Below are 24,873 nucleotides of genomic sequence, written 5' to 3'. Positions count from 1 at the left end.
TTTTATAAAAAGCACCATAAAATTGCTGCCTTCCGGGGGGACTATGGTTGCGAGCTGACTTTCGGCCCTGCCCCTTGGACCCTTAGCAGAATAAAGAGGAGAAGAAACAAGGGATATTGTGTGAATTTTAATTCACTTTTTGGACTAATGACAAATTTCACCAAATTTCTATCTTTCTGGGGGCAAAAAGTTAAAATTTTCCTATTTTTCCGATTCTTAGTGGGACTGAAGTTTGATTTTCCGATTTTTCAAACTGCCATGTTTCAAAAAAGGCACCTTTAAGGCCGGCATATACCAATACCCTTCCTTCTCTTGCCTAAGCACCCCCCGGGCTGCCTTTTTTCGACGAATCGTGTGTCATGTCTATTATTTCACTCCGCTTATCTTGACATCAAAGTTTTCCTAAACATCAAGAAATACGGCAAATATAACGCGAGCGAAGCGAGAAAAAAAATCTAATTGCAGAGCCGTCTCGGATGTCGCTGGTCGCCGGTATGGTGTAATTTGGGAATGGCGCCCTTTCTGCTTTCTGATCATTTTTGCCACAAAAATATTTTTCAAAATATGGTTAAAAGATACGTCACCCGGGAGGGATAGAGTCAAACTTTGAAGAGAATTCTTCCCTTTAATTTTGATTTCATCGTGTTTAAGGGGTGTTTAAGCCACCTTCCCAACATCCAAAGGACTTTAAATGCGTTCAGCAAACAGCTAAACCGGCGTGCGACGCCGGGTACCGGCTAGTATATTTTAATCTCTAATGCCCATCCAATCATTTTGGGAATTGAAAAGAGAATTGTAACCTTATTTCAATTATTCTAAGGAGCCCAATTTAGATAATAATTTTTGAGGATTTAACTTTACTTGAAAATGTGTCCGCCTTTTTGGGACACACTGTAGGTTTAATTTCGTGAATATGACACAAAAATATTCGACGCTTAGACGTGTGTTTCATCCTCTTTTTTGTTATATTTAGTTTCTGTTAAATAATTTAGACCAACATCACACAAAAAAGAAATTCATACATTTCTATTTCTTTCATATTCAGAGAAGAAAAGAAGAGACAAAATTTTCACTTCATACTTATTTCTGTATTTTTTTATTTTCAGAGGAAAATCGAAAGGAAATGGCGTGGTATAATATCAGTAGAAGCATGATTCCTTGTAAACTTGCGTATTTTTTGTTGATCGCAAAAGAGTTTGCAATTCGCATGAACTTAGTATTGTTTCTATTGAGCATCGGTTTATCGAAAAGTCAAGCTGGATTAATTGTTGGCTTACGGTTGGTCAGCGTTATCGGGTTTTCTCCATTCATTGGAATGATATCGGATAAATATCGGATTCATCGACTGACGATTGTGCTTTGTTCCGTTATCGTATTCATATTCAACGCCATGCAGCCTGTCCTTGCGTTGAAGTTTGGTTCCAAAACATTTCTGTATTGCTCAGCTGGAAGTGAGGAGAACCGAAACTCGACCACAACATCAAACCTGAATACTACCTCGCCATTCAGTACAGAATCTCCCACTAGTACCAGTCCCCCTGACCAGCAAGTTTTGTTTTGGGTGATGATTGCTGTCAATTTAATCCAATCGCTATTCGATGGCTCCTTAGATGCTTTTATAGATACTGGAGTTATGTTACGAATCAAACAATCCAACGAAAATGGCGAGAAAAATAAGTATGGACCTCAACGCATCTTTGGTGTTCTTGGTCACATGGTTGGTCCAATATTGGGGAATTATTCGATCGCATTGTTCCCGAGTGATCACGTGACTTGTTATACCGGTGTGTTCATTTTGTACGGATTTCTTTCCGTTTGTTATATGCTAACCTTGCTTTGGGTGTTTCATGGACTGAAGATGGATGTTCACGATTTGAAGGAAAGCGAAGAAGAAGCACCACTTGAGGAGAAAGGAGAAAAAGAAAAGCTTGAACAACAACCATTCCGGACAGTTTTATTTCGGACACTTCTTGAGGAGGAGATGTTAGTCATGGTATTGACGTTATTTGGTATCGGTTGTTTGATGTCGGAAATTGTTTATTACAGTTTTCCATACCTTAAAGATCTGAACGCGACTACCATGGACTTGAACTTGTACCTTATTATTTATACTGTTGGAAACTTTATCGGTTTTCTGATCATCCCAAAGCTGGTGCGTCTCGTGAAAGGTTCATTTCCCACCATATTTATATTACTGATTGTGTTAGTGTTGAGGTTCAGCCTGGTGGCTGCTTTCAATGACCCGAAGTTAATCAGTGTTGTTCAAATTCTCTCGATGTTCGATTATCCAATCACAGAGACGGTCGGTTTGGAGTTTGTTTTAAGGAAATCTCCGAAACGTGTTCTTACAAGTATGTATGGAATCATCAATGCTGTTCAATATTCACTTCCCGAATGTGTGGGCAACACCCTAGGTGGATATATTTATGAAAAATTTGGTGCTAAAGTGTTGTTTTATGGTTGCTCAGTGGTCGCTGCTACACTCTCCCTCGCCCTTGTCTTATGGATTGTCAAAAAACAGATTCAAGAGACCAAACAAGTTCGAGAAAAAAATGGACAAGAATTAACGCTTGTTGAAAAATCGTAGACTCTTTGATTTTCTTATTTCGCTTAAATTTATTTTAACCATTTTAACTAAAATTTGGTTCCTATCTTTATTCATTCTTTATACCAGGTATAGCGGGAATGAAGACCAATTGAGACTCGAAGGTTGCGGTTAAAAATTTAGAAAACCATGGATTTTTGTATGTTTCCTTTTCATTTCCAACAGTCAGTAAAAAAATCTAGACTAATCACAACTCTGCGATCGTTTTTTAGCATAAGTTTCGCTGTGTTTTTAGCATGTTCATGGTTTTTAGGCAGCACTTCTTTTGTGTAAATAGTGCAAGGATATGTTTTTTTACATAATTTATATTGTTTATCAAGAATTCCAGATCATAGAAAATGAAGCTATAAAATATTTTCTTTTCATACTTTATCATCATGCAAAGGTTTCGAACAGAATAACCACGATCAAAAGTAAATTGAAAACAACAAACATGAAAATAAGAACTTGAGTTCAATCCTACAAAAAAAATTACCACTGTACTTCGATTTGATCATTTTTATCGTTAGCTACAAGCTTAAACTTATTATTCGTGATACATGAAATTTCTAAAATCCTAATACCATTCACTGTTGAATTTTACCAAATCTCTGTTTCAGCGTCCAAGAATGTTGTATCCGTCTGTTACAACAACAACGTGTATTTGATGCCGTTAGAGACCGTCAAGTATGTCGCTTTATGTGACGAAGTTAAACCGCGACGTCGTCTTGTATTATTGACGTCACATCGGTTGCATTCAGCCGCCATGTCGGAACTTTTGCAAACAGTGACGTCACAAGTGATGTAGACGGCATCGGAATCGCCGAAAAATCGGAACGCCTCGTTTTGCCATTCGAAGATCTTTTGGTTGTTGGTGTCGGTCACTTCAACCGTGCCATCTGCTTTGTTTGGACAACTATGAAAAATGTAAGTAAATCAATGAATGACGCATTGTGTTCATGACGTAACCAATTGAATTTTCCCTTTCTATCTAAATTCAGTTAAACCACATACAATCATGTTCGATTAATCGAATGATTATTTTGTTCAAACTTGATCGATAGAAAACTGATTGGTTTGTTACGCCTGGTGCATTTTACTATAATATTTTTTGAAGTATGCATTGATTTATCCCTTTTGTCGCCTTTTGTATAACATATCCCTTTCTCACAGACCTGGTAGGTACTTTTCAGCCAGTGGAATTAACGGACTAAAACTCGATGAGGATTGATTTATGGCTGGGGATTTGAACTCATTGTTTTCAAATCAGAAAATTCAGTTGGAATGGGAGAAATAGGGTAATATTTTGCAAGGAGGATTAGTTTGTTTGATTACTTTCAGTGGGGACAAAAATCGGAGGATATTTTCCACTGGGGACGATATTTTGGCTAATTTTCCCAGTGGGAAGTAGTCTCGGTGGGTCTATTTGAGGGGGGTGTATAATGTACTCTTCTCTTAGTACTTCATTAGGAAATCAATTTTGATGCTGCAGGATATTTTGGGCAAAAATACTGAAATAGCCCTATAATTCGGAAATTTCATGACTTAAATTTTGCGTGAGTTTAATTTGGCGAATGGCGGGAAATGCACACGTAGTTCTGGTACTTAAACCAGTCAAATGATTAGTGGCTCACCCGTCCTCAACCAAGATGTATTTCTCCGAAGAATTCTTTGCACTTGCAGCGTAGCATGTCTTGGGTGCGATCTTCAGGTCATCTCTGACGGTATCAAAGTGGAGTTTGAAGTACATTTGATCACCAAGTCTCATTTGCGACGTCGAATCTTCTGAAGTAAAAGTGTTGTCAGTTGTTCGCACCAATTTGATGTCAAATTCGCCAACGTCCGCTAAAGGAGAAAGAAAGTTTCTGTTTAGTGACTTTCTGTGCTTGGAGTTGAGTGGAAACCTAATTGGAAGACCTTAGAACAGTCAGTGTTACAACTTTTTCGTCTGTATACCAAAATTCGCGTCCAGTTGTGTTTTCTAACAGCATTTCCGTCGCAGTAAGAAGAACAATAGTCTTGAAATGAGAAAGAATTTCTAGAAGTCATGTTTGTCATAAGATATTCCGTCTCGATTAACCAGCGCAATAAAATATCGCACACTGGCTTTTATGGCAAAAAATCCTTTTAGCATCATTGTCTTCATCCACCATCCTGTGAACTGTTTGTTCAGTCACTCAAAAGTTCATTCGAAGCTTAGCAGAATAAACAATTTCTTTTAGAATTGAGAATTAGTTTTTATTCTGTGTTTATCAGGCTGTTGCCGATCTTATTTTGAATTTCAAATCTTTTGCTTATCATGTTTTCTTTGTCAGTCGGAAACCACTACATGGAAAAGGCAACTATTGCCTTAACGGGAAATATTTCCCGAACGGGAAGGTGGAAAAATTCCCGAAATGACTAGACTTTCCAAATCGGGAAGTTCACCAGTTTCCCAATCGGGAAAGTGGCCTCTGAGCACTCCGGAAATTCCTGTTGAAAGTTTAAAACTTGTCCCTCTTGTAAAGGAAGGAAAATAAATAATATTCACCAGGTAGTTAAGAAATCCACCGGGTAATCACTTCTTAATTCCACTTTCCCTATTCCCAATTAAAGATTTCCCTATTTGGAAACTTTTTCTCGATCAGGAAATAAAGATCTGCTTTTTTACAAAAATTCTATATCCCGTTCGGGGATGATGAAAAGTTCTTGACCAAAACGGAAAACAGAAAAGTGATGAAATTTTCAATCTGGAAACAGTTTCCTTTTCGGGTTATTTTCACCTTCCCGTTCGGCAAATTCTTCCCGTTAAGGCAATAGTTGCCTTTTTCATGTAGTGGTCCCGACTGTTTGTACTTTCTGTAAAATCGGAGTTGTCCACAATTTGTCCTTATACTTCTTCTTTTTTTTTGTTGCAAAATTTTAGCCCTATGTTTTCATAACATTGCTTAAATGTCTATATGTTGTTGAATAGTTTAAAATTGGTAAAAAAAGAATTGTCATCATATAAACCCTACTTTTCTCGAATGATTGTTCCTCCAAACTGGAGACATTTACGTGTCCAGGTCCAAGAAGCTTCACTTTTGCATCAGCATCTAAAACGCATTCGAATTCGAACGCAATTTGTTCGGTTCGATGAACCAGCTTTGAGACAGGATCTTTTCCGAATGTCAGCATGACGGTTTGACTGTAAATGATTTTGTTCCCTCGTCTAGTCTGTTGAATACCACAATGACTGTAATAGTGGCCCAAATAAAAGTATTCGTACTTAATGAAGTCTTCGCCAGACTCAAGAGAACATTCCTCATCATCTTTGTATCCTTTGAAATGTATTTGAAATTCTCGATCGTGAAGCCCCATCTTGTAAGTTGCTAACTCTATATACATGCTATTGGAGTAACAACCAAAAAACTGGATATCTATTAGATAAAATAAACAGAATCAGTGTCATTTCAATTATAGTCATTATGCTTCCTTCCTTCCTTCCTTTCCATCTCGTTCTTCATTGGCTCAAAATGGATGAAAGTGTAGGGACTTTGTGTCACAGACTCAATAGTCACTCCCTTCTCTACCTGAAAGAAAACTCTACAAGTCATCCCCAGTAGATTTCATTTAGGGTTTTAAAATCCCACTCATTAAAAGCAAAAGGATTTAAATTCTCGATCCTTAATGTGTGAAATTTCTCCCCGGGTCACTGAGACAGGGGCGTAAATTATTTGTCAAATTTGACAACAAGGCAGTAAACCACTTACCTTCCTTTGTGAATTTAACAGCATTGCAAAGTGCAATCGATAGGAAAAACAAAAAGAACCTCATTTTCCACTTAGCACCCAGAGCGAGACTTTCCTCCAACTGTTCAAAATGTCAGTCGCTAAGAAAGTGAGCAGACCCTCTCCAGATGTATTTGAGTAGCGATCGAAAAACCAGATAGTTATGCGGTTTTGATCAAACAATGGACTTGTTTTCATCACCCAATCAAATATGGTTAAATGGACTTCCTTAAAAGTTGCACCCACTTTATTTCAGTTTTGACCACAAAGGTGTTCGTATTTAGAACGTGACATTTTTTCTTGTTTTTGTTTTTCGTGAGAGTCTGGTTATTCAACATCGCCAATGTTTTTGAAATTGTCATGCTCGTATCACAGGCCCTCTAGGCCCCTCTTCCCTTCTGAGAAATTTGGTTGAAAAATCGTCTCGATGAGAAAAAAAATATCGTGTGAAATTTCATCTCACCCCCACTCCTGTGAAAGTGAATGTAATTTTGAAAATCTCAACATATTTTTGAATTTTAAACAACAATAAGATTTGAAATTCCTGCTCATTAAAAACTTTTCAGACCCTTTTTACATTTAACGCCTTCGATTTATCATACTGTCAAAGTCTGAAAGATTTCAGCTGAGACAGGGGTATAATTTCATTTAATGACTCATTTTCTTTTAATAACGTGTAGTTTCGAAAGTGTAATATTTTTGGACAATAATTTGATGGGCAGGACATTTCTAATAGTGTTGTACAAAATTATCTCTCTTTTTAAATTTTTGTGTTCAAGTAGGTGCCTCTTTAAGGTCAATATTTATAAAACCTAAATCTGTTGTTTTTGAATTGAAAACGGAAAAGTTCGGAAGTTTTCTCAAAAGAAAACTTTTCGTTTGAAACCAATACGCGTTTCACAGAAGTTACATTTTACAGTATTAATATACAGGTTCAATCAAAACATTACAAACAATGAGGTCACACGTCCTTGAATAAAATACCTCCATGACTTGTTGAACATTTTCAAGTAAGTGTGACCATTTTGAAAAAGTTCTTCGGATACCAGAGAATGTTCAAAACAAAGATAAATATTACACGCAAACAAAAATCAACACTTTGTGAAACATTCAATACAAACCTACGAACCTGAAGAACAGGCGAAAAAGTGATTCAGGAAGATTTTTTTGAACTGAATTGTATTGACCATCTAAGTCTTCTGGGTCTCTGGTTATATGAAAACATTGCTGCGAAACAATAAGCCTTTATATTTGGCATCAATGTATTACTTTTATGTTAATTTACACCATATTTGACGAGCAAATTTAAACACATTTTACTTCACTAAAAGAATCAAACACATCATTATGTTATTAAGCACCCTTGCCAACTACGTAAACTTGGCTTTTCTCATTTTCATATTTTTGCTCGGAATTGTGGGAAATGGAATTGCATTTTGGGTATTCTTTGGTAAGATGAAACGAAAGCCGACGCGCAGATTCGAGTTGTTGTTATTAGTGCTTGCTGTGGTTGATTTGCTGTCTACAATCTTTTTACCAGGTCTACTGATTTATTTGACTGCTGTCGACTGGAAAAGATGGCATTTTGGTGTCGCAGCCTGCAGAGCTTTGAGAAGTTTACCATCAATATTCATCACATTGTCACAGTGTGTACTCATGCTTATTTCCTATCAAAGATACCGTGTTGTAAGCAAACCCTTAGAAGAACCAATAACAAATCGTTTCATCATCACATGGTTGCTTGCGTCCGCAATCATGTCAATCATCTTAACCATCCCATGGACGATGACGTTGGATATTTTACAGAACAAAAAGTCAGGTCTTAACACGTGTACATCAACCTCGCAAACTTCTTCAAGAAAAGGATTCGTTTTGAACTTCGTTTTTGACATCATAATGTTGCTTAGAGATTTATTTTCGTGTGTTTACATCTTCGTATACGGTCGCCTTACCGTCAAAGCGCTCAACAAAAATAAAGAGTTTTACGCCGCTCACCCAAAGTTGATCGAGCGAACGAAGAACACGCGAAAATTGTTGTATTCCATTGTGTTGGTGTATTGTATCTGCATCGTTCCCATTGATTTATACCATTGTGTTTATTTCGTGTTAAGAACTGCTGAAGTTAAAATGAACCACGAGGTTTACTCCTACTTAAGATTCGCGTTAACTATTCTGAAGACTCTGCAAGCCGCTCAATGTAGTATCAATCCGTTGTTATATTCTAAAAGATTCAAATTCAAAATTTTCCAGAGATTGTTTTGTTGTTGGAAAGATGGCTTCTCTTTGAGAGATCGGTCAGAGACAACAATGACTATAAGATCTATCGTAGAGTAGAAAAATCTAGAATTATTTATATCAAACTAGGATTATTTGTGAAAGTATTTAAAATCAATTTTAATATAAATACATTGCACAAATAATTCTCTCTTAATTTCGTTAGTTAATTTTTCACTTCACCAATGCAAGCTATTTTTGAGTGGAATAGTCACTGTAACTTTTGGTACAATGCAGTATTTCACTGTTATATTTTCTTGATCCAATAAATCTTCATTATAAAAAAGCGAGTTAAGGGTCTGGGTTTGAGTTTGGATTTAGAGCGTTCAACACCCAGTTGAAGATATAGTCGAAAGAGTGGTTAGTTTTCTCGGTATTCTTTCCTCTCCCTTTTTCTCCGTTACGTTTACCACGAATCTGGATCTACTCACGACACGCCGGCTGAGTTTACGTAAGAAGTTGTTGACGTCGCCTTTCATTCCGGCGTAAATGATAAAATTAAAAGCGCTGTTTGAAGATTGGAGAAGTTTAAGCAGAACGTGAATATTGAGGAGTACGGCGAACGTTTCTGGTGTGAGCTTCATCGTCCACGTCATTGTGTGGTAGATCACGTGAAACGCATCCGCGGGGATGACTAAGATACTGAACGCTATTGTGATAGTACGTAACAAGCGACGTACGTGTTGTACGCGTAAACGTAAGACTGGGTTGTTCTTATAAAAATCGTTATTCTTTTCCAATGCTTGTGACGTCATTTGGCTGAGCACGATTATGGTTACTGCTGCTACTACACCACGTGTCAGGTTCAAACATTCAAATATGAAATTCAAAACCCTTCCCATCCACAGACCTTCCATTGATGAAGAATTACAAGTCTCTATTCCATTAGCTTTGTTTTCAACGATTTTTAAAGTGACCGTCCATGGACTCACCAAGAGAGCTGATACAATGATAAGAATACTCAGTGAGGGTAGAAGTGAACATCTAAAGAAAAAGAATCCGAAACTTAGATTAGAGTAATGCTTGAATAAGTTTTAAATTGTTATCAACAGCCTTAACCTAAAGCCTCACTTGACTAGTCACAAACAAGCTAGTCTATAAATTGATAATTTAAGAGGGGGAGATAAGAGCGGTTGAATGTTTTCTAAAATAGGAGGTGCGTAGGAGAACGAGCAAAATTTGATGAGAAGGTGCTTTAAGCCCCTCCCGCCGACAATTTTTCTTCCAGCGCTTACTTAACTCCTACGATACATGATTTCTTAAACAAGAGTCAAAATTATCGAACGATAAACATTGTACTTAATGCCCCACCCAGCGGTTTGCGTGAATGCGTGAATGGGCTTTTTCACTTGCGTGAATACGTGAAAAGTAGAAAAAAAACTGCGTGAATGAACGTGAATTGGAAAGCTTTGCGTGAAAAACATTGCGTGAATTGTGAAAAAACATTGCGTGAATGCGTGAGAATTAGGGAACAAATTTTGCGTGATTGTGTGAATTGAAGGTCCACTGGGAGGCCTCCTTAATATTGGATAAAGATTTAGGGAATCAAAAGTTTTTTTGCTTTCACCTTGTCAGTTTGTTATGAAGAGGGTCTTTAACGATTCGATATCTTTGGTACGCAATGATAATGAGAATTCCTTGAGAAATAGTGATCAAGAAGACTGGTAAACTTCTCAAGATCTTACACCCGATGTATCCGAAGTGCCATTTCTTCCAATAAACTGACGTGAAGTATATAAAAAGTCCAGGCATGAAAAAAGTCGAGAGTAAGTCCACGATAGCTAGGATAGAGAGAAGTAGCTCGAAAGGTTTGGCCTTGACTCCACGGCGTCGTATCTTCGACAAGAAGACGTAGAGTACGAGTGAATTGCCAATTAGTCCAACAATAAAGATAAAAACCAGACCAACCAGTTCAAATAGTTGGATAGGTGTGTAGGTTTGTGACATCTTGTCTGTAAAAAACATGATTGTGTTTGGTGAGAGTTGAGTGAGAGACAAGGGATTTTACACTATTTTCAATCCTCCGAAAGAATTCTTTCGAAAGAAATTAAATTTTGATAGCGTTTACATGAGAGTAAACAAGCTGTCTATTTTGAGTAAATATTTCTTCAAATTAAACCTAAGAAAATTATTAAAAGTCAAGAAAAATCATATTGAGTTACCCCCTAATAAAAAATCAAACGTACCAAAGTCAAAAGTCAACCAGTCTTTTCAATATTTCTCGACTCTTGTGATCTTGTAAAAAGCACTCCAAGAATCATCCATGCATTCCTTCAAACGATAAAAACATAAAAAATCAAAAACCCGTCAAAATAAATCACGACCTCAAAGAAGAACTAAGAAAAACTATCAAAATTTTGCATTCCAGCCTAGGGGAAGTTCTCTTTCTCAATATAGAGTTTTTGATTCAACGACTAGGTACTAATTAATTTCATTTCGAGAGAAGATAAAGAAAATTTAATGAATTAACGAAAGAAGATGAAAAAGAAAATTTAAAGGGGCTAATTATGTTTTCTTGTTTTGAGTAGATACTGTATTCAAACTTAGCTTCTTCTGGTTGTCCACGCTTTACCTTTTACAGGAAATTGATACTATGGAAAAATTACTATGATCTTTTCAGGCACAAATTTTTAATTTTCATCTTCTTTGATTTCAATAATTTATTTAGCTCTTTTTCGACGACGACAATGCTATCAATCTTAGATTAATCTCATAGAAAGAATGATTAAGAAAAGTCTATTTCAAAAATGAATTTCTTAGAACAGAAATTAAAGTTAATCAGGAAGAAGAGAGCTAAATCGATGGGTTTCCCTTTATCAAAAATCTTCTAAACTGAAAAGAATCAGCCTTTAGTCCATTCGCTTTAAGATTAATTTTTGCCTAAAATTGAGAACTGCCATATACAACCGGCCCACTTAGTCACACCATCCAGTCTATCAAGAGGCCCCCAGCGGACCTTCAATCCACGCAATCACACAAATTTATTTCCCGAATTCACACATTCACGCAATATGTTTTTTCGCAATTCACGCAAAGTTTTCCAATTCACGCATTCACGCAAGTGAAAAAAACCATTAAAGCATTCACGCAAACCGCTAGGGGCCCCTATCAAAAAAGCTTTAAGTGGACAAGGAGTGGACCCCCGGCTATCGTATAACAAAATAGTCGATACTGCGATTCAACATCCAAACGAGACGAAACTCAATCCTTAAAAAAAACGCCTAAAAAGGACTCGGTCACAGGCTGACTAGACGCTTCGTGAATGACGGAAGAAATAAGTTAAATATTCCTTATTTTACTTTCTGTATTTACATAAATAATATCTTTAACGTTTTCTTTTAACAACAATAATTATGTTAGGAGAAAAATATTTAAAAAAAAACAATGATTCTATAACTGTTGACTACTAAAATGATTCAATGCGAGATTTAGGCTCAATATTCAGTACAAGATGCAAAGGACCGGGAAATCAGGCGATCTTATTTTGCAAATGAAACCTAAAAATGTTTAATTTGGTACCATTAAACTTGTCTCTCTAAAGCTTTCGTCAATTCAATCAAAAAATAACAATAAACTCTTTCAAAATGTCGAAAAATAAAAATAAAATTGTACTCTTAAAACCAAAATTTTTGTCTCGGAAATTGTGCATCATTTTTTGGGCAAGGGTATCGTCGTCATAGCGATGTCATGGGCCAGGTACTGGACCCTCTTGATCTTTGGACCATCGGCATGAACGAGCCTTGACCGTATTTCGTCTTCTTTACAAATACGTCACCGTCAAATGGAGGACGAGCCCTGTCGCATTTTTGTAAATTTTGCGTGACGTCTCTTAGAAATAAATAAATCGTATATTTTTTAACGGTTATCTATATGTTTGTATTGCTTTGCATTAAGTTTCTATGGAAACGTGGTTGGTGACTGTTTTTGTTGATATCTGGTGTAGATAATTATTCCGAGCGTCAAACAGGCAGACAGGCTGACCATCAGCGCAACCATCACAATTCCTATAAGAGGAAAATTAAAAGAAAAATGAGCATCCATTTCCAAAAAAAAGATTCATAACAAACTTCAAAATTTCTGGAAATATAAATGAAATATTTCTAACGTAGCTATCGATTAACAGATTGAAAAGATTCTGAAAAATGATAAAAGATTCTTACCTAAGTTAGATTCATAAAATCCTTTATTTTCGTTGGCGGTTAAGTCGGTTTGAGGACGTATGCTTCGAGCTTTGCGTGAATGTCGGTGTAACTCGTGCGTGACAATCGCTTTACTGTGGATTACGAAACCTGAATGTGGATGCTCCTTTTCCATGATGTATCCGTGAGATAAACTTCGTCGCTTGCGGTCACTATCATCAGCCGCACATTTTCGGTCACGGCATCTTCGATCTTTAGCTTGGTTATCGCAAATGGAGACATCACACTGCAGATACGTCACTGGGTCTTCCACTCCAACAAACGTGAAAGATTCGTAACTCATGCGATGCGCGTTAGGCGGGGATGCGTAGCTACGTAACGTGGGATCAGTTTTACAACCTTTCTTGAGAAGGTAATAACGGCGTGGGTCGTCTTTGTTTGCGGTCGGAGTGACGGAGCAATTCTCCGCAAAAACCGTCAAGCGTTGATCGATAGAATCCAACTTGACTTCAAAGAAGATTCGATCTTGAACTGAAACTTCAACAGGAGCTTCACCGTTATCCAAACGTTGCGTGAATTTCTCGTCTTGGTAAAGATTGATGAGGACAGCGAATTCACCAAAGCCTTGCTCCTCCTTTAAAACGTCTGGGATGATGTCCTTAATGTCGTAACCGTTCGCAGATACTTTGGAAGTGGTTGGGAAAGCACAGGAGAAATTGACTCGAAGCTGTCTCGATCTTGTGATCAAATCTGCAGTGCTACTCAAGAGCTGTAAAATAAGAGATCAAGCGATTTACGGATTGCCAATGAATAAATAAATTTAGCCTTTGAAACTTTGAGATGGAAGAAACAACAATGTTATCAAATAGATGAACCCGATGAAAAAAACTTTGACAAGTGATAGAAATATAAAGCAAACACAAAAGTTTTTGAGAAATTTTCATTGCTTGAATTTAGGTTATTGATATAAAGGAACTTGTTATAATATTTCAGATCAGATTATAAAGCACTTACGTTATGTTCTTGCCTTTATGTGATCGTACATACAAACGAAAAAGAATTGATAAGGTCGAGTCTAAAAACTTAGGCAACCAACTCACCTTATTTTCATATAAGATTGCATTTTCCAAATACTTCCTTGTAGTTCCACAACCATACAAAGGAACATTGAAAATGATATGTGTAGCATTGATGAAAGGTTGGCATTGAGCACTTTGATCAATAACATGCAGAGAACTCATAGAGAAACCTTTCAAATCAGCTTTGTTAAGAACAACTCTCATGTTATCGGTGGAGCAAGTGATCGACATTGGACAGTCTTCGACGAAATTCAGCACATCTGCTGTTGGTGCAATGGTCACGCTAATTCGGTCAGTCGTTTGTTTTGGAGAAAGTGAAGAGGATCTTTGGATGAGTGCACCTTCAGTTGTTGGTCCTTTACCTTCAGTACTGACAAATGGTCCTTGAGTTAGTTCTCCTGGTGCTTCAGTAGTTCCTGCTACAGCAGTTGATGGTCCTTTACCTTCAGTACTGACAAGTGGTCCTTGAGTTGTTTCTCCTGGAGTAGTCTCAGATGGAGCTTCAGTAGTTCCCGCTACAGCAGTTGTTGTTCTTTTACCTTCAGTACTGACAAATGGTCCTTGAGTTGTTTCTCCGGGAGCTTCAGTAGTTCCTGCTACAGCAGTGGATGGTCGTTTACCATCAGTACTGACAAGTGGTCCTTGAGTTGTTTCTCCTGGAGTAGTCTCAGATGGAGCTTCAGTTGTTCCTGCTACAGCAGTGGATGGTCGTTTACCTTCAGTACTGGCAAGTGCTCCTTGAGTTGTTTCTCCTGGAGTAGTCTCAGATGGATCTTCAGTAGTTCCTGCTACAGCAGTTGATGGTCCTTTACCTTCAGTGCTGACAAATGGTCCTTGAGTTGTTTCTCCTGGAGTAGTCTCAGATGGAGCTTCAGTTGTTCCTGCTACAGCAGTGGATGGTCGTTTACCTTCAGTACTGGCAAGTGGTCCTTGAGTTGTTTCTCCTGGAGTAGTCTCATATGGAGCTTCAGTAGTTCCTGCTACAGCAGTTGATGGTCCTTTACCTTCAGTGCTAACAAATGGTCCTTGAGTTAGTTCTCCTGGTGCTTCAGTAGTTCCTGCTACAGCAGTGGATGGTCGTTTACCATCAGTACTGACAAGTGGTCCTTGAGTTGTTTCTCCTGGAGTAGTCTCAGATGGAGCTTCAGTTGTTCCTGCTACAGCAGTGGATGGTCGTTTACCTTCAGTACTGGCAAGTGGTCCTTGAGTTGTTTCTCCTGGAGTAGTCTCAGATGGATCTTCAGTAGTTCCTGCTATAGCAGTGGATGGTCGTTTACCGTCAGTGCTGACAAGTGGTCCTTGAGTTGTTTCTCCTGGAGTAGTCTCAGATGGATCTTCAGTAGTTCCTGCTACAGCAGTTGATGGTCCTTTACCGTCAGTGCTGACAAATGGTCCTTGAGTAGTTTCTCCTGGAGTAGTCTCAGATGGATCTTCAGTAGTTCCTGCTATAGCAGTGGATGGTCGTTTACCGTCAGTGCTGACAAGTGGTCCTTGAGTTGTTTCTCCTGGAGTAGTCTCAGATGGATCTTCAGTAGTTCCTGCTATAGCAGTGGATGGTCGTTTACCGTCAGTGCTGACAAGTGGTCCTTGAGTTGTTTCTCCTGGAGTAGTCTCAGATGGAGCTTCAGTAGTTCCTGCTACAGCAGTTGATGGTCCTTTACCATCAGTACTGACAAGTGGTCCTTGAGTTGTTGCTCCTGGAGTAGTCTCTGATGGAGCTTCAGTAGATCCTGCTACAGCAGTTGATGGTCCTTTACCGTCAGTGCTGACAAATGGTCCTTGAGTTGTTTTTCCTGGAGTAGTCTCAGATGGATCTTCAGTAGTTCCTGCTACAGCAGTTGATGATCCTTTACCGTCAGTGCTAACAAATGGTCCTTGAGTTGTTTTTCCTGGAGTAGTCTCAGATGGAGCTTCAGTAGTTCCTGCTACAGCAGTTGATGGTCCTTTACCTTCAGTGCTGACAAGTGGTCCTTGAGTTGTTTCTCCGGGAGTTATTTCTCCTGGAGCTTCAGTAGTTCCTGCTACAGCAGTTGTTGGTCCTTTACCGTCAGTGCTGACAAGTGGTCCTTGAGTTGTTTCTCCTGGAGTAGTCTCAGATGAAGCTTCAGTAGTTCCTGCTACAGCAGTTGATGGTCCTTTACCATCAGTACTGACAAGTGGTCCTTGAGTTGTTGCTCCTGGAGTTGTCTCTGATGGAGCTTCAGTAGTTCCTGCTACAGCAGTTGATGGTCCTTTACCGTCAGTGCTGACAAATGGTCCTTGAGTTGTTTCTCCTGGAGTAGTCTCAGATGGAGCTTCAGTAGTTCCTGCTACAGCAGTGGATGGTCCTTTACCTTCAGTGCTGACAAGTGGTCCTTGAGTAGTTTCTCCTGGAGTAGTCTCAGATGGAGCTTCAGTAGTTCCTGCCACAGCAGTTGATGGTCCTTTACCTTCAGTACTGACAAGTGGTCCTTGAGTAATTTCTCCTGGAGTAGTCTCAGATGGAGCTTCAGTAGTTCCTGCTACAGCAGTTGATGGTCCTTTACCTTCAGTGCTGACAAGTGGTCCTTGAGTTGTTTCTCCTGGAGTAGTCTCAGATGGAGCTTCAGTTGTTCCTGCTACAGCAGTTGTTGGTCCTTTACCTTCAGTGCTGACAAATGGTCCTTGAGTTGTTTCTCCTGGAGCTTCAGTAGTTCCTGCTACAGCAGTGGATGGTCGTTTACCTTCAGTACTGACAAGTGGTCCTTGAGTTGTTTCTCCGGGAGTAGTCTCAGATGGAGCTTCAGTTGTTCCTGCTACAGCAGTGGATGGTCGTTTACCGTCAGTGCTGACAAGTGGTCCTTGAGTTGTTTCTCCTGGAGTAGTCTCAGATGGAGCTTCAGTTGTTCCTGCTACAGCAGTTGATGGTCCTTTACCTTCAGTGCTGACAAGTGGTCCTTGAGTTGTTTCTACTGGAGCTTCAGTAGTTCCTGCTACAGCAGTTGATGGTCCTTTACCTTCAGTGCTGACAAGTGGTCCTTGAGTTGTTTCTCCTGGAGTAGTCTCAGATGGAGCTTCAGTTGTTCCTGCTACAGCAGTGGATGGTCCTTTACCATCAGTGCTGACAAGTGGTCCTTGAGTTGTTTCTACTGGAGCTTCAGTAGTTCCTGCTACAGCAGTTGATGGTCCTTTACCTTCAGTGCTGACAAGTGGTCCTTGAGTTGTTTCTCCTGGAGTAGTCTCAGATGGAGCTTCAGTAGTTCCTGCTACAGCAGTTGATGGTCCTTTACCTTCAGTACTGGCAAGTGGTCCTTGAGTTGTTTCTCCTAGAGTAGTTTCAGATGGAGCTTCAGTTGTTCCTGCTACAGCAGTTGATGGTCCTTTACCTTCAGTGCTGACAAGTGGTCCTTGAGTTGTTTCTCCTGGAGTAGTCTCAGATGGAGCTTCAGTAGTTCCTGCTACAGCAGTTGATGGTCCTTTACCATCAGTACTGACAAGTGGTCCTTGAGTTGTTTCTCCTGGAGTAGTTTCAGATGGAGCTTCAGTTGTTCCTGCTACAGCAGTTGATGGTCCTTTACCTTCAGTGCTGACAAGTGGTCCTTGAGTGGTTTCTCCTGGAGTAGTCTCAGATGGAGCTTCAGTAGTTCCTGCTACAGCAGTTGATGGTCCTTTACCGTCAGTGCTGACAAATGGTCCTTGAGTTGTTTTTCCTGGAGTAGTTCCAGATGGAGCTTCAGTAGTTCCTGCTACAGCAGTTGATGGTCCTTTACCTTCAGTGCTGACAAGTGGTCCTTGAGTTGTTTCTCCTGGAGTAGTCTCAGATGGAGCTTCAGTAATTCCTGCTACAGCAGTGGATGGTCGTTTACCGTCAGTGCTGACAAGTGGTCCTTGAGTTGTTTCTCCTGGAGTAGTCTCAGATGGAGCTTCAGTAGTTCCTGCTACAGCAGTTGATGGTCCTTTACCATCAGTACTGACAAGTGGTCCTTGAGTTGTTTCTCCTGGAGTAGTTTCAGATGGAGCTTCAGTTGTTCCTGCTACAGCAGTTGATGGTCCTTTACCTTCAGTGCTGACAAGTGGTCCTTGAGTTGTTTCTCCCGGAGTAGTCTCAGATGGAGCCTCAGTAGTTCCTGCTACAGCAGTTGATGGTCCTTTACCGTCAGTGCTGACAAATGGTCCTTGAGTTGTTTCTCCTGGAGTAGTCTCAGATGGAGCTTCAGTAGTTCCTGCTACAGCAGTGGATGGTCGTTTACCTTCAGTGCTGACAAGTGGTCCTTGAGTTTTTTCTCCTGGAGTAGTCTCAGATGGAGCTTCAGTTGTTCCTGCTACAGCAGTGGATGGTCCTTTACCATCAGTACTGACAAGTGGTCCTTGAGTTGTTTCTCCGGGAGTAGTCTCAGATGGAGCTTCAGTAGTTCCTGCTACAGCAGTGGATGGTCCTTTACCTTCAGTGCTGACAAGTGGTCGTTGAGTTGTTTCTCCTGGAGTAGTCTCAGATGGAGCTTTAGTAGTTCCTGCTTCATCAGTGGATGGTCCTTTACTATCAGTGCTGACAAGTTCGATTGTTTTGGTTGAAGGAAGAGTTGTTTCCTGCGTTGTTGTTTTTTCACCACAACAAGTAGTTGTTGTCTGAGAACGTGTTGGTCCAAAGGGTGTTGTGTTTGGCTTCTCTGAAAAATTACTTTCTCCAACATCAAGAGTAGTTTGTTCATCGGATCGACGAGTTGTAATTTCATTTGAACCTTCAGTGATGACAATCGGTGTAAAGGTAGTTGTTGACAAGGACGGCGTACTTGTCATTTTTGTTGTGTCATCAATCGAAATAGAAGTTGTTTCTTGGACATCCGTTGAAATAACAGGTTTAGGAACTGTTGTGGTTTCTTTAGAGCTTGGAGTAGTTTCTCCTGAGCTTGGAGTGGTTTCTTCTGAGCTTGGAGTGGTTTCTTCTGAGCTTGGAGTGGTTTCTTCAGAGCTTGAAGTGGTTTCTTCAGAGCTTGGAGTGGTTTCTTCAGAGCTTGGAGTGGTTTCTTCAGAGCTTGGAGTGGTTTTTTCAGAGCTAGGTGTGGTTTCTTCAGAGCTTGGAGTAGTTTCTTCAGAGCTCGGAGTGGTGTCTTTACCATCTGTAACAACTAAAGGTGCATCAGTTGAGACAACTGGTTTAAATGTTGTTAATCTATATGAAGCAGTTGTTTTGTCTTCAGAGCTTGGAGTAGTTTCTCCAGACCTTGGTGTGCTTTCTTGACCATCTGTAGAAACTAAAGGAGCATCCGTTGAGACAACTGGTTTTGATGTAGTTAATCCACTAACAGCTGTTGTTTTATCTTCAGAGCTAGAAGTTGTTACTTCAGAGCTTGGACTGATTTCTACTGGACTTGGAGTAGTTTCTTCTGAGCTTGGAGTGGTTTCTTCAGAGCTTGGAGTAGTTTCTTGACCATCTGTAGAAAGTAAAGGAGCATCTGTTGAGACAACTGGTTTCAATGTTGTTGATCCACTTGCAGCAGTTGTTTTGTCTTCAGAGCTTGGAGTTGTTTCTTCAGAGGTTAGAGTAGTTTCTCCTGAACTTGGTGTTGTTTCTTGACCATCTGTAGAAACTAAAGGAACATCTGTTGAGACAACTGGTTTTGATGTTGTTAATCCACTAACAGCTGTTGTTTTGTCTTCAGAACTTGGAGTTGTTTCTTCTGAGCTTGGAGTGGTTTCTTCTGAGCTTGGAGTGGTTTCTTCAGAGCTTGGAGTGGTTTCTTCAGAGCTTGGAGTGGTTTCTTCAGAGCTTGGAGTGGTTTCTTCAGAGCTTGGAGTGGTTTCTTCAGAGCTTGGAGTCGTTTTTTCAGAGCTAGGTGTGGTTTCTTCAGAGCTTGGAGTAGTTTCTTCAGAGCTCGGAGTGGTGTCTTTACCATCTGTAACAACTAAAGGTGCATCAGTTGAGACAACTGGTTTAAATGTTGTTAATCTATATGAAGCAGTTGTTTTGTCTTCAGAGCTTGGAGTAGTTTCTCCAGACCTTGGTGTGCTTTCTTGACCATCTGTAGAAACTAAAGGAGCATATGTTGAGACAACTGGTTTTGATGTTGTTGATCCACTTGCAGCAGTTGTTTTTTCTTCAGAACTTGGTGTTGTTTCTTCAGAGCTTGGAGTAGTTTCTCCTGAACTTGGCGTTGTTTCTCCTGAGCTTGGCGTTGTTTCTTGACCATCTGTAGAAACTAAAGGAGCATCTGTTGAGACAACTGTTTTCAATGTTGTTGATCCACTTGCAACTGTTGTTTTGTCTTCAAAGCTTTGGGTAGTTTCTTTTGAGCTTGGAGTAGTTTCTTCAGAGCTTGGAGTAGTTTCTTCAGAGCTTGGAGTAGTGTCTTCAGAGCTTGGTGTGGTTTCTTTAGAGCTTGGAGTAGTTTCTTCAGAGCTTAGAGTAGTTTTTTGACCATCTGTAGAAACTAAAGGAGCATATGTTGAGACAATTGATTTCAATGTTGTTGATCCACTTGCACCAGTTGTTTTGTCTTCAGAGCTAGGTGTGGTTTCTTCAGAGCTTGGAGTAGTTTCTTCAGAGCTAGGTGTGGTTTCTTCAGAGCTTGGAGTAGTTTCTCCTGAACTTGGCGTTGTTTCTCCTGAGCTTGGTGTCGTTTCTTCTGAGCTTGGAGTAGTTTCTAGACCATCTGTAGAAACTAATGGAGCATCTGTTGAGACAACTGGTTTCAATGTTGTTGATCCACTTGCAGCGGTTGTTTTGTATTCAGAGCTTGGAGTAGTTTCTTCTGAGCTTGGTTTAGTTTCTTTATAGCTTGGTGTAGTTTCTTGACCATCTGTAGAAACTAAAGGAGTATCTGTTGAGACAACTGGTTTCAATGTTGTTGATCCACTTGCAGCAGTTGTTTTGTCTTCAGAGCTAGGTGTGGTTTCTTCAGAGCTTGGAGTAGTTTCTCCTGAACTTGGCGTTGTTTCTCCTGAGCTTGGTGTCGTTTCTTCTGAGCTTGGAGTAGTTTCTAGACCATCTGTAGAAACTAATGGAGCATCTGTTGAGACAATTGGTTTCAATGTTGTTGATTCACTTGCAGCAGTTGTTTTGTCTTCAGAGCTAGGTGTGGTTTCTTCAGAGGTTGGAGTAGTTTCTCCTGAACTTGGCGTTGTTTCTCCTGAGCTTGGTGTTGTTTCTAGACCATCTGTAGAAACCAAAGGAGTATCTGTTGAGACAACTGGTTTCAATGTTGTCGATCCACTTGCAGCAGTTGTTTTGTCTTCAGAGCTAGGTGTGGTTTCTTCAGAGGTTGGAGTAGTTTCTCCTGAACTTGGCGTTGTTTCTCCTGTGCTTGGTGTTGTTTCTAGACCATTTGTAGAAACCAAAGGAGTATCTGTTGAGACAACCGGTGTCAATGTTATTGATCCACTTGCAGCGGTTGTTTTGTCTTCAGAGCTAGGTGTAGTTTCTCCTGAACTTGGCGTTGTTTCTCCTGAGCTTGGTGTTGTTTCTCCTGAACTTGGCGTTGTTTCTCCTGAGCTTGGTGTCGTTTCTTCTGAGCTTGGAGTAGTTTCTAGACCATCTGTAGAAACTAATGGAGCATCTGTTGAGACAACTGGTTTCAATGTTGTTGATCCACTTGCAGCGGTTGTTTTGTATTCAGAGCTTGGAGTAGTTTCTTCTGAGCTTGGTTTAGTTTCTTTATAGCTTGGTGTAGTTTCTTGACCATCTGTAGAAACTAAAGGAGTATCTGTTGAGACAACTGGTTTCAATGTTGTTGATCCACTTGCAGCAGTTGTTTTGTCTTCAGAGCTAGGTGTGGTTTCTTCAGAGCTTGGAGTAGTTTCTCCTGAACTTGGCGTTGTTTCTCCTGAGCTTGGTGTCGTTTCTTCTGAGCTTGGAGTAGTTTCTAGACCATCTGTAGAAACTAATGGAGCATCTGTTGAGACAATTGGTTTCAATGTTGTTGATTCACTTGCAGCAGTTGTTTTGTCTTCAGAGCTAGGTGTGGTTTCTTCAGAGGTTGGAGTAGTTTCTCCTGAACTTGGCGTTGTTTCTCCTGAGCTTGGTGTTGTTTCTAGACCATCTGTAGAAACCAAAGGATTATCTGTTGAGACAACTGGTTTCAATGTTGTCGATCCACTTGCAGCAGTTGTTTTGTCTTCAGGGCTAGGTGTGGTCTCTTCAGAGCTCGGAGTAGTTTCTCCTGAACTTGGCGTTGTTTCTCCTGAGCTTGGTGTTGTTTCTAGACCATCTGTAGAAACTAAAGGAGCACCTGTTGAGACAACTGGTTTCAATGTTGTTGATCCACTTGCAGCAGTTGTTTTGTCTTCAAGGCTAGGTGTGGTCTCTTCAGAGCTTGGAGTAGTCTCTCCTAAACTTGTCGTTGTTTCTCCTGAGCTTGGCGTTGTTTCTAGATCATCTGTAGAAACTAAAGGAGCATCTGTTGAGACAATTGGTTTTAATGTTGTTGATCCACTTGCAGCAGTTGTTTTGTCTTCAGAGGTTGGAGTAGTTTCTCCTGAACTTGGCGTTGTTTCTCCTGAGCTTGGTGTTGTTTCTAGACCATCTGTAGAAACCAAAGGAGTATCTGTTGAGACAACTGGTTTCAATGTTGTTGATCCACTTGCAGCAGTTGTTTTGTCTTCAGGGCTAGGTGTGGTCTCTTCAGAGCTCGGAGTAGTTTCTCCTGAACTTGGCGTTGTTTCTCCTGAGCTTGGTGTTGTTTCTAGACCATTTGTAGAAACCAAAGGAGTATCTGTTGAGACAACTGGTTTCAATATTGTTGATCCACTTGCAGCAGTTGTTTTGTCTTCAGGGCTAGGTGTGGTCTCTTCAGAGCTCGGAGTAGTTTCTCCTGAACTTGGCGTTGTTTCTCCTGAGCTTGGTGTTGTTTCTAGACCATCTGTAGAAACCAAAGGAGTATCTGTTGAGACAACTGGTTTCAATGTTATTGATCCACTTGCAGCGGTTGTTTTGTCTTCAGAGCTTGGAGTAGTTTCTCCTGAACTTGGTGTAGTTTCTCCTGAACTTGGCGTTGTTTCTCCTGAGCTTGGTGTTGTTTCTAGACCATCTGTAATAACTAAAGGAGCATTTGTTGAGACAATTGGTTTCAATGTTGTTGATCCACTTGCAGCAGTTGTTTTGTCTTCAGAGCTAGGTGTGGTTTCTTCAGAGGTTGGAGTAGTTTCTTCAGAGGTTGGAGTAGTTTCTCCTGAACTTGGCGTTGTTTCTCCTGAGCTTGGTGTTGTTTCTAGACCATCTGTAGAAACCAAAGGAGTATCTGTTGAGACAACTGGTTTCAAAGTTGTCGATCCACTTGCAGCAGTTGTTTTGTCTTCAGAGCTAGGTGTGGTTTCTTCAGAGGTCGGAGTAGTTTCTCCTGAACTTGGCGTTGTTTCTCCTGAGCTTGGTGTTGTTTCTAGACCATCTGTAGAAACCAAAGGAGTATCTGTTGAGACAACTGGTTTCAATGTTGTCGATCCACTTGCAGCAGTTGTTTTGTCTTCAGAGCTAGGTGTGGTTTCTTCAGAGGTTGGAGTAGTTTCTCCTGAACTTGGCGTTGTTTCTCCTGTGCTTGGTGTTGTTTCTAGACCATCTGTAGAAACCAAAGGAGTATCTGTTGAGACAACTGGTTTCAATGTTGTTGATCCACTTGCAGCAGTTGTTTTGTCTTCAGGGCTAGGTGTGGTCTCTTCAGAGCTCGGAGTAGTTTCTCCTGAACTTGGCGTTGTTTCTCCTGAGCTTGGTGTTGTTTCTAGACCATCTGTAGAAACCAAAGGAGTATCTGTTGAGACAACTGGTTTCAATGTTATTGATCCACTTGCAGCGGTTGTTTTGTCTTCAGAGCTTGGAGTAGTTTCTTTTGAGCTTGGTGTAGTTTCTTGACCATCTGTAGAAACTAAAGGAGCATCTGTTGAGACAACTGGTTTCAATGTTGTTGATCCACTTGCAGCAGTTGTTTTGTCTACAGAGCTTGGAGTAGTTTCTTTTGAGGTTGGAATAGTTTCTTCAGAGCTTGGAGTAGTTTCTTCAGAGCTTGGAGTAGTATTTTGACCATCTGTAGAAACTAAAGGAGCATCTGTTGAGACAACTGGTTTCAATGTTGTTGATCCACTTGCAGCGGTTGTTTTGTCTACAGAGCTTGGAGTAGTTTCTTTTGAGCTTGGAATAGTTTCTTCAGAGCTTGGAGTAGTTTCTTCAGAGCTTGGAGTAGTATTTTGACCATCTGTAGAAACTAAAGGAGCATCTGTTGAGACAACTGGTTTCAATGTTGTTGAGCCACTAGCGGAAGTTGTTTTGTCTCCAGAGCTTGGTGTAGTTTCTCCAGAGCTTGGAGTAGTTTCTTCAGAGCTTGGAGTAGTTTCTTCAGAGCTTGGAGTAGTATTTTGACCATCTGTAGAAACTAAAGGAGCATCTGTTGAGACAAGTGGTTTCAATGTTGTTGAGCCACTAGCGGAAGTTGTTTTGTCTCCAGAGCTTGGTGTAGTTTCTTCAGAGCTTGGAGTAGTTTCGTCAGAGCTTGGAGTAGTTTCTTCTGAGCTTGGAGTAGTTTCTTGAGCATCTGTAATAACTAAAGGAGCATCTGTTGAGACAACTGGTTTCAATGTTGTTGATCCACTTAGAGCGGTTGTTTTTTCTTCAGAGCTTGGAGTGGTTTCTTCAGAGCTTGGAGTAGTTTCTCCTGAACTTGGCGTTGTTTCTTCAGAGCTGGGAGTAGTTTTTTGACTATCTGTAGAAATTAACGGAGTGTCTGAGCTTCGTGTTGTTTCTTGTCGAAATTGCGTTGTCCCAAAAGTTGTAGAAATGACCAAAGTTTTATCTTGGGTAGTTGTTGCAAATGTTGATGCAGTCGTTTGAGAAGTGAGAGGTGGTTTAATGGTCGATCTTGATCGTGTTGTGTTTGGCGTTGCAGTGGTAGTCGCGGTTGCTGTGGTTGTTGTTGTTGTTGTTGTTGTTGTTGTTGTGGTAGGAACTTAAAGTAAAATGGAAAACTGTAAGGATAAATTGTTTTTAACCTTTAGAAGCCGAACGACGTACCGCGTACGTCATATATACATGAAATGTTCTTAGCAGGCTTAAATTAATTGATTTATTATTTTAAGATTAGCTTTAATTCAACACTCTAAGAAAAGTATGA

At 40.1% G+C, this 24,873-nt stretch overlaps 5 protein-coding genes across 5 annotated transcripts in view; 2 read left to right on the top strand and 3 right to left on the bottom strand.

The window, feature by feature from the left end:
* The first annotated feature begins 1,123 nt into the window (after positions 1 to 1,123).
* LOC136816970 (major facilitator superfamily domain-containing protein 6-like) lies at positions 1,124 to 2,587 on the top strand. The gene has a single exon (XM_067073314.1). The coding sequence runs from the start codon at positions 1,124 to 1,126 to the stop codon at positions 2,585 to 2,587; it is 1,464 nt and encodes a 487-aa protein (XP_066929415.1).
* Positions 2,588 to 3,052: 465 nt separating this feature from the next.
* On the bottom strand, positions 3,053 to 6,467 carry LOC136816891 (uromodulin-like). The gene is made up of 4 exons (XM_067073224.1): positions 6,316 to 6,467; positions 5,581 to 5,982; positions 4,219 to 4,429; positions 3,053 to 3,500 (listed from the first exon to the last, which is right to left on the bottom strand). The coding sequence occupies exons 1-4, from the start codon at positions 6,377 to 6,379 to the stop codon at positions 3,230 to 3,232; spliced, it is 948 nt and encodes a 315-aa protein (XP_066929325.1). The 5' UTR covers positions 6,380 to 6,467; the 3' UTR covers positions 3,053 to 3,229.
* Positions 6,468 to 7,788: 1,321 nt separating this feature from the next.
* On the top strand, positions 7,789 to 8,667 carry LOC136816969 (endothelin receptor type B-like). The gene has a single exon (XM_067073313.1). The coding sequence runs from the start codon at positions 7,789 to 7,791 to the stop codon at positions 8,665 to 8,667; it is 879 nt and encodes a 292-aa protein (XP_066929414.1).
* Positions 8,668 to 8,891: 224 nt separating this feature from the next.
* On the bottom strand, positions 8,892 to 10,554 carry LOC136816890 (proteinase-activated receptor 2-like). The gene is made up of 2 exons (XM_067073223.1): positions 10,175 to 10,554; positions 8,892 to 9,591 (listed from the first exon to the last, which is right to left on the bottom strand). Exons 1-2 carry the CDS (start codon positions 10,552 to 10,554, stop codon positions 8,934 to 8,936), a joined length of 1,038 nt encoding a protein of 345 aa, XP_066929324.1. The 3' UTR covers positions 8,892 to 8,933.
* A 1,339-nt stretch (positions 10,555 to 11,893) lies between these two features.
* Positions 11,894 to 24,873, bottom strand: part of LOC136816968 (serine-rich adhesin for platelets-like) — a 29,427-nt gene continuing 16,447 nt past the window's right edge. The window contains exons 14-16 of the mRNA XM_067073312.1: positions 13,847 to 24,708; positions 12,768 to 13,515; positions 11,894 to 12,611 (exon numbers count right to left, since the gene is read on the bottom strand). Coding sequence (XP_066929413.1) covers positions 12,505 to 12,611; positions 12,768 to 13,515; positions 13,847 to 24,708 — 11,717 coding nt within the window. The 3' untranslated portion in view covers positions 11,894 to 12,504. The remainder of the gene's footprint in view (positions 12,612 to 12,767; positions 13,516 to 13,846; positions 24,709 to 24,873) is intronic.

The sequence above is a fragment of the Clytia hemisphaerica genome, unplaced genomic scaffold (assembly GCF_902728285.1).
Source record: "Clytia hemisphaerica strain Z4C2 unplaced genomic scaffold, Clytia hemisphaerica genome assembly, whole genome shotgun sequence".
Lineage (NCBI taxonomy): Eukaryota > Metazoa > Cnidaria > Hydrozoa > Leptothecata > Clytiidae > Clytia > Clytia hemisphaerica.
The sequence above is the reverse complement of the archived record's forward strand: the minus strand, read 5'-3'. Positions and strand labels throughout refer to the sequence as shown.